The 9283-nt window shown below is 39.3% G+C and overlaps 2 protein-coding genes across 5 annotated transcripts in view; both read left to right on the top strand.

The window, feature by feature from the left end:
• plekhh2 (pleckstrin homology domain containing, family H (with MyTH4 domain) member 2) overlaps positions 1 to 9283 on the top strand; it is a 273542-nt gene that overhangs the window by 206241 nt on the left and 58018 nt on the right. The window lies entirely within an intron of this gene.
• Positions 1 to 9283, top strand: part of LOC146656056 (uncharacterized) — a 45221-nt gene that overhangs the window by 9521 nt on the left and 26417 nt on the right. The window contains exons 6-7 of the mRNA XM_085428813.1: positions 31 to 87; positions 4113 to 4169. Coding sequence (XP_085284939.1) covers positions 31 to 87; positions 4113 to 4169 — 114 coding nt within the window. The remainder of the gene's footprint in view (positions 1 to 30; positions 88 to 4112; positions 4170 to 9283) is intronic.

Genomic DNA, 9283 nt, shown 5'->3' with positions numbered 1-9283 from the left:
TTGTAAGTGAAGTCATGTCTCTGTTTTTAGGATAAGTCTACTCTAGAGATCAGCAACCGAACCGGTGATCTTGAACACTGCATTCAGGTAAGTGTTATGTTCTCATCAGTATCTAATGAGTATCTAATGAGTGGCCTTAGTTCAGTTTGCCATTTACTGTCCTCACTTAGGTTAAAGCAGAGTGTATTTGATCCCCTCTATGGTGTGGTGTATAGTAAAGGAGATTCACATGTGTACTACCTCCTGTTACCCTTGTACCATTTTGGGCCCCATTGACTTCCATTATAATCACATATTTTCCATATACTGTAATCCTGACATGTGATAAGGCTTTTCTCGTGGATACCTAATGGATCTAAGCCTCTGCCTTCAAAATAAAGGAAAAATAGGTTTTGGATCAAATGAGCACAATATTAGGCACAGCACCACCATAGACACTCAGTGGTTTTGAATGCAGGACATGGTTATCTTACCTTGCAAAATACATGGTAACAAAACGGCTAATCACCATAAAATAGTCTTGATGTAGTGGAACTGATATAAGAGAGTGGTGTGAATGTGATTGAGAATATATATATATATGTATATATGTATATATGTATATATGTTTTTTTGTTTTTTTTTTTGCTTCATTCTGGACATGAGGCTTGTGTTTGCTCTGAGCAGTGAGGGGGAGGGGCAGTCGTTACACTCCCAGTGGCACATCAACAGAGCTGGAGGGAGAGAGAGAGAGATCCTTCTTATTGGATTCAAGTGCACATTTGAGTTCTGTGAGAATAGTTTGCAGCCTTGTCTTACTAGTCATTTCTACACAGACGCCATGAAATGCACAGACGCGGGCACGCACAACACGAAGCACATGGTCAATTTAGGGGAGGCTTAGGTTAAAGCAGAGTGTATTTGTGTTAGAAACGTCCCCAAAAGTTACAAGTGTGAGACCTAATGATGACTGTAGTTGGTGATGTTTTTGTAGTTGTAAGTGAAGTCATGTCTCTGTTTTTAGGATAAGTCTACTCTAGAGATCAGCAACCAAACCGGTGATCTTGAACACTGCATTCAGGTAAGTGTTATGTTCTCATCAGTATCTAATGAGTATCTAATGAGTGGCCTTAGTTCAGTTTGCCATTTACTGTCCTCACTTAGGTTAAAGCAGAGTGTATTTGTGTTAGAACCGTCCCCAAAAGTTATAAGTGTGAGGCCTAATGATGACTGTAGTTGGTGATGTTTTTGTTTTTGTTGTTGTTAGTATGGGTGGGTTTTAATAATCGATTCATTGATTAAAATCGGTTCAGGTTTGGATAATGTGATATCGATTCATTAAAATCCGGAATCGATTTTTTTTTTTTTTTTTTTATATAAATGTATTTTGCCCAAAATCCTTCTCCTTCTTATTGGATTCAAGTGCACATTTGAGTTCTGTGAGAATAGTTTGCAGCCTTGTCTTACTAGTCATTTCTACACAGACGCCATGAAATGCACAGACGCGGGCACGCACAACACGAAGCACATGGTCAATTTAGGGGAGGCTTAGGTTAAAGCAGAGTGTATTTGTGTTAGAAACGTCCCCAAAAGTTACAAGTGTGAGACCTAATGATGACTGTAGTTGGTGATGTTTTTGTAGTTGTAAGTGAAGTCATGTCTCTGTTTTTAGGATAAGTCTACTCTAGAGATCAGCAACCAAACCGGTGATCTTGAACACTGCATTCAGGTAAGTGTTATGTTCTCATCAGTATCTAATGAGTATCTAATGAGTGGCCTTAGTTCAGTTTGCCATTTACTGTCCTCACTTAGGTTAAAGCAGAGTGTATTTGATCCCCTCTATGGTGTGGTGTATAGTAAAGGAGATTCACATGTGTACTACCTCCTGTTACCCTTGTACCATTTTGGGCCCCATTGACTTCCATTATAATCACATATTTTCCATATACTGTAATCCTGACATGTGATAAGGCTTTTCTCGTGGATACCTAATGGATCTAAGCCTCTGCCTTCAAAATAAAGGAAAAATAGGTTTTGGATCAAATGAGCACAATATTAGGCACAGCACCACCATAGACACTCAGTGGTTTTGAATGCAGGACATGGTTATCTTACCTTGCAAAATACATGGTAACAAAACGGCTAATCACCATAAAATAGTCTTGATGTAGTGGAACTGATATAAGAGAGTGGTGTGAATGTGATTGAGAATATATATATATATGTATATATGTATATATGTTTTTTTTTTTTTTTTTGCTTCATTCTGGACATGAGGCTTGTGTTTGCTCTGAGCAGTGAGGGGGAGGGGCAGTCGTTACACTCCCAGTGGCACATCAACAGAGCTGGAGGGAGAGAGAGAGAGATCCTTCTTATTGGATTCAAGTGCACATTTGAGTTCTGTGAGAATAGTTTGCAGCCTTGTCTTACTAGTCATTTCTACACAGACGCCATGAAATGCACAGACGCGGGCACGCACAACACGAAGCACATGGTCAATTTAGGGGAGGCTTAGGTTAAAGCAGAGTGTATTTGTGTTAGAAACGTCCCCAAAAGTTACAAGTGTGAGACCTAATGATGACTGTAGTTGGTGATGTTTTTGTAGTTGTAAGTGAAGTCATGTCTCTGTTTTTAGGATAAGTCTACTCTAGAGATCAGCAACCAAACCGGTGATCTTGAACACTGCATTCAGGTAAGTGTTATGTTCTCATCAGTATCTAATGAGTATCTAATGAGTGGCCTTAGTTCAGTTTGCCATTTACTGTCCTCACTTAGGTTAAAGCAGAGTGTATTTGATCCCCTCTATGGTGTGGTGTATAGTAAAGGAGATTCACATGTGTACTACCTCCTGTTACCCTTGTACCATTTTGGGCCCCATTGACTTCCATTATAATCACATATTTTCCATATACTGTAATCCTGACATGTGATAAGGCTTTTCTCGTGGATACCTAATGGATCTAAGCCTCTGCCTTCAAAATAAAGGAAAAATAGGTTTTGGATCAAATGAGCACAATATTAGGCACAGCACCACCATAGACACTCAGTGGTTTTGAATGCAGGACATGGTTATCTTACCTTGCAAAATACATGGTAACAAAACGGCTAATCACCATAAAATAGTCTTGATGTAGTGGAACTGATATAAGAGAGTGGTGTGAATGTGATTGAGAATATATATATATATATATATATATATATATATATATATATATATATATACACACATATACACATATACATACTGTGTGCGTGTGTGTCGGTGGCAAACAAAACGGCCCGTAGAGCCGCCTCCTTGAAGTGAACAACGGCAGCCTGCCCCGTGTTTTTTTTTCCTTTCTCTAAATCTCTCTAAATGTTTTTTTTTTTTTTGCTTCACTCTGGACATGAGGCTTGTGTTTGCTCTGAGCAGTGAGGGGGAGGGGCAGTCGTTACACTCCCAGTGGCACATCAACAGAGCTGGAGGGAGAGAGAGAGAGATCCTTCTTATTGGATTCAAGTGCACATTTGAGTTCTGTGAGAATAGTTTGCAGCCTTGTCTTACTAGTCATTTCTACACAGACGCCATGAAATGCACAGACGCGGGCACGCACAACACGAAGCACACGGTCAATTTAGGGGAGGCTTAGGTTAAAGCAGAGTGTATTTGTGTTAGAACCGTCCCCAAAAGTTATAAGTGTGAGGCCTAATGATGACTGTAGTTGGTGATGTTTTTGTTGTTGTTAGTATAGGTGGGTTTTAATAATCGATTCATTGATTAAAATCGATTCAGGTTTGGATAATGTGATATCGATTCATTAAAATCCGGAATCGATTTTTTTTTTTTTTTTTTTTTATATAAATGTATTTTGCCCAAAATCCTTCTCCTTCTTATTGGATTCAAGTGCACATTTGAGTTCTGTGAGAACAGTTTGCAGCCTTGTCTTACTAGTCATTTCTACACAGACGCCATGAAATGCACAGACGCGGGCACGCACAACACGAAGCACATGGTCAATTTAGGGGAGGCTTAGGTTAAAGCAGAGTGTATTTGTGTTAGAAACGTCCCCAAAAGTTACAAGTGTGAGACCTAATGATGACTGTAGTTGGTGATGTTTTTGTAGTTGTAAGTGAAGTCATGTCTCTGTTTTTAGGATAAGTCTACTCTAGAGATCAGCAACCGAACCGGTGATCTTGAACACTGCATTCAGGTAAGTGTTATGTTCTCATCAGTATCTAATGAGTATCTAATGAGTGGCCTTAGTTCAGTTTGCCATTTACTGTCCTCACTTAGGTTAAAGCAGAGTGTATTTGATCCCCTCTATGGTGTGGTGTATAGTAAAGGAGATTCACATGTGTACTACCTCCTGTTACCCTTGTACCATTTTGGGCCCCATTGACTTCCATTATAATCACATATTTTCCATATACTGTAATCCTGACATGTGATAAGGCTTTTCTCGTGGATACCTAATGGATCTAAGCCTCTGCCTTCAAAATAAAGGAAAAATAGGTTTTGGATCAAATGAGCACAATATTAGGCACAGCACCACCATAGACACTCAGTGGTTTTGAATGCAGGACATGGTTATCTTACCTTGCAAAATACATGGTAACAAAACGGCTAATCACCATAAAATAGTCTTGATGTAGTGGAACTGATATAAGAGAGTGGTGTGAATGTGATTGAGAATATATATATATATGTATATATGTATATATGTATATATGTTTTTTTGTTTTTTTTTTTGCTTCATTCTGGACATGAGGCTTGTGTTTGCTCTGAGCAGTGAGGGGGAGGGGCAGTCGTTACACTCCCAGTGGCACATCAACAGAGCTGGAGGGAGAGAGAGAGAGATCCTTCTTATTGGATTCAAGTGCACATTTGAGTTCTGTGAGAATAGTTTGCAGCCTTGTCTTACTAGTCATTTCTACACAGACGCCATGAAATGCACAGACGCGGGCACGCACAACACGAAGCACATGGTCAATTTAGGGGAGGCTTAGGTTAAAGCAGAGTGTATTTGTGTTAGAAACGTCCCCAAAAGTTACAAGTGTGAGACCTAATGATGACTGTAGTTGGTGATGTTTTTGTAGTTGTAAGTGAAGTCATGTCTCTGTTTTTAGGATAAGTCTACTCTAGAGATCAGCAACCAAACCGGTGATCTTGAACACTGCATTCAGGTAAGTGTTATGTTCTCATCAGTATCTAATGAGTATCTAATGAGTGGCCTTAGTTCAGTTTGCCATTTACTGTCCTCACTTAGGTTAAAGCAGAGTGTATTTGTGTTAGAACCGTCCCCAAAAGTTATAAGTGTGAGGCCTAATGATGACTGTAGTTGGTGATGTTTTTGTTTTTGTTGTTGTTAGTATGGGTGGGTTTTAATAATCGATTCATTGATTAAAATCGGTTCAGGTTTGGATAATGTGATATCGATTCATTAAAATCCGGAATCGATTTTTTTTTTTTTTTTTTTATATAAATGTATTTTGCCCAAAATCCTTCTCCTTCTTATTGGATTCAAGTGCACATTTGAGTTCTGTGAGAATAGTTTGCAGCCTTGTCTTACTAGTCATTTCTACACAGACGCCATGAAATGCACAGACGCGGGCACGCACAACACGAAGCACATGGTCAATTTAGGGGAGGCTTAGGTTAAAGCAGAGTGTATTTGTGTTAGAAACGTCCCCAAAAGTTACAAGTGTGAGACCTAATGATGACTGTAGTTGGTGATGTTTTTGTAGTTGTAAGTGAAGTCATGTCTCTGTTTTTAGGATAAGTCTACTCTAGAGATCAGCAACCAAACCGGTGATCTTGAACACTGCATTCAGGTAAGTGTTATGTTCTCATCAGTATCTAATGAGTATCTAATGAGTGGCCTTAGTTCAGTTTGCCATTTACTGTCCTCACTTAGGTTAAAGCAGAGTGTATTTGATCCCCTCTATGGTGTGGTGTATAGTAAAGGAGATTCACATGTGTACTACCTCCTGTTACCCTTGTACCATTTTGGGCCCCATTGACTTCCATTATAATCACATATTTTCCATATACTGTAATCCTGACATGTGATAAGGCTTTTCTCGTGGATACCTAATGGATCTAAGCCTCTGCCTTCAAAATAAAGGAAAAATAGGTTTTGGATCAAATGAGCACAATATTAGGCACAGCACCACCATAGACACTCAGTGGTTTTGAATGCAGGACATGGTTATCTTACCTTGCAAAATACATGGTAACAAAACGGCTAATCACCATAAAATAGTCTTGATGTAGTGGAACTGATATAAGAGAGTGGTGTGAATGTGATTGAGAATATATATATATATGTATATATGTATATATGTTTTTTTTTTTTTTTTTGCTTCATTCTGGACATGAGGCTTGTGTTTGCTCTGAGCAGTGAGGGGGAGGGGCAGTCGTTACACTCCCAGTGGCACATCAACAGAGCTGGAGGGAGAGAGAGAGAGATCCTTCTTATTGGATTCAAGTGCACATTTGAGTTCTGTGAGAATAGTTTGCAGCCTTGTCTTACTAGTCATTTCTACACAGACGCCATGAAATGCACAGACGCGGGCACGCACAACACGAAGCACATGGTCAATTTAGGGGAGGCTTAGGTTAAAGCAGAGTGTATTTGTGTTAGAAACGTCCCCAAAAGTTACAAGTGTGAGACCTAATGATGACTGTAGTTGGTGATGTTTTTGTAGTTGTAAGTGAAGTCATGTCTCTGTTTTTAGGATAAGTCTACTCTAGAGATCAGCAACCAAACCGGTGATCTTGAACACTGCATTCAGGTAAGTGTTATGTTCTCATCAGTATCTAATGAGTATCTAATGAGTGGCCTTAGTTCAGTTTGCCATTTACTGTCCTCACTTAGGTTAAAGCAGAGTGTATTTGATCCCCTCTATGGTGTGGTGTATAGTAAAGGAGAATCACATGTGTACTACCTCCTGTTACCCTTGTACCATTTTGGGCCCCATTGACTTCCATTATAATCACATATTTTCCATATACTGTAATCCTGACATGTGATAAGGCTTTTCTCGTGGATACCTAATGGATCTAAGCCTCTGCCTTCAAAATAAAGGAAAAATAGGTTTTGGATCAAATGAGCACAATATTAGGCACAGCACCACCATAGACACTCAGTGGTTTTGAATGCAGGACATGGTTATCTTACCTTGCAAAATACATGGTAACAAAACGGCTAATCACCATAAAATAGTCTTGATGTAGTGGAACTGATATAAGAGAGTGGTGTGAATGTGATTGAGAATATATATATATATATATATATATATGTATATATATGTATATATATATATATATATATATACACATACATACATACTGTGTGTGTGTGTGTCGGTGGCAAACAAAACGGCCCGTAGAGCCGCCTCCTTGAAGTGAACAACGGCAGCCTGCCCCGTGTTTTTTTTTCCTTTCTCTAAATCTCTCTAAATGTTTTTTTTTTTTTGCTTCACTCTGGACATGAGGCTTGTGTTTGCTCTGAGCAGTGAGGGGGAGGGGCAGTCGTTACACTCCCAGTGGCACATCAACAGAGCTGGAGGGAGAGAGAGAGAGATCCTTCTTATTGGATTCAAGTGCACATTTGAGTTCTGTGAGAATAGTTTGCAGCCTTGTCTTACTAGTCATTTCTACACAGACGCCATGAAATGCACAGACGCGGGCACGCACAACACGAAGCACACGGTCAATTTAGGGGAGGCTTAGGTTAAAGCAGAGTGTATTTGTGTTAGAACCGTCCCCAAAAGTTATAAGTGTGAGGCCTAATGATGACTGTAGTTGGTGATGTTTTTGTTGTTGTTAGTATAGGTGGGTTTTAATAATCGATTCATTGATTAAAATCGATTCAGGTTTGGATAATGTGATATCGATTCATTAAAATCCGGAATCGATTTTTTTTTTTTTTTTTTTTATATAAATGTATTTTGCCCAAAATCCTTCTCCTTCTTATTGGATTCAAGTGCACATTTGAGTTCTGTGAGAACAGTTTGCAGCCTTGTCTTACTAGTCATTTCTACACAGACGCCATGAAATGCACAGACGCGGGCACGCACAACACGAAGCACATGGTCAATTTAGGGGAGGCTTAGGTTAAAGCAGAGTGTATTTGTGTTAGAAACGTCCCCAAAAGTTACAAGTGTGAGACCTAATGATGACTGTAGTTGGTGATGTTTTTGTAGTTGTAAGTGAAGTCATGTCTCTGTTTTTAGGATAAGTCTACTCTAGAGATCAGCAACCAAACCGGTGATCTTGAACACTGCATTCAGGTAAGTGTTATGTTCTCATCAGTATCTAATGAGTATCTAATGAGTGGCCTTAGTTCAGTTTGCCATTTACTGTCCTCACTTAGGTTAAAGCAGAGTGTATTTGATCCCCTCTATGGTGTGGTGTATAGTAAAGGAGATTCACATGTGTACTACCTCCTGTTACCCTTGTACCATTTTGGGCCCCATTGACTTCCATTATAATCACATATTTTCCATATACTGTAATCCTGACATGTGATAAGGCTTTTCTCGTGGATACCTAATGGATCTAAGCCTCTGCCTTCAAAATAAAGGAAAAATAGGTTTTGGATCAAATGAGCACAATATTAGGCACAGCACCACCATAGACACTCAGTGGTTTTGAATGCAGGACATGGTTATCTTACCTTGCAAAATACATGGTAACAAAACGGCTAATCACCATAAAATAGTCTTGATGTAGTGGAACTGATATAAGAGAGTGGTGTGAATGTGATTGAGAATATATATATATATATATATGTATATATGTATATATGTTTTTTTGTTTTTTTTTGCTTCATTCTGGACATGAGGCTTGTGTTTGCTCTGAGCAGTGAGGGGGAGGGGCAGTCGTTACACTCCCAGTGGCACATCAACAGAGCTGGAGGGAGAGAGAGAGAGATCCTTCTTATTGGATTCAAGTGCACATTTGAGTTCTGTGAGAATAGTTTGCAGCCTTGTCTTACTAGTCATTTCTACACAGACGCCATGAAATGCACAGACGCGGGCACGCACAACACGAAGCACATGGTCAATTTAGGGGAGGCTTAGGTTAAAGCAGAGTGTATTTGTGTTAGAAACGTCCCCAAAAGTTACAAGTGTGAGACCTAATGATGACTGTAGTTGGTGATGTTTTTGTAGTTGTAAGTGAAGTCATGTCTCTGTTTTTAGGATAAGTCTACTCTAGAGATCAGCAACCAAACCGGTGATCTTGAACACTGCATTCAGGTAAGTGTTATGTTCTCATCAGTATCTAATGAGTATCTAATGAGTGGCCTTAGTTCAGTTT

Source organism: Rhamphochromis longiceps, linkage group LG13 (genome assembly GCF_057381845.1).
Source record: "Rhamphochromis longiceps isolate RC_006_pf linkage group LG13, R_longiceps_female_GT1.1, whole genome shotgun sequence".
Classification (NCBI taxonomy): Eukaryota; Metazoa; Chordata; class Actinopteri; order Cichliformes; family Cichlidae; genus Rhamphochromis; species Rhamphochromis longiceps.
This window is presented reverse-complemented; position numbering and strand designations above follow the sequence as displayed.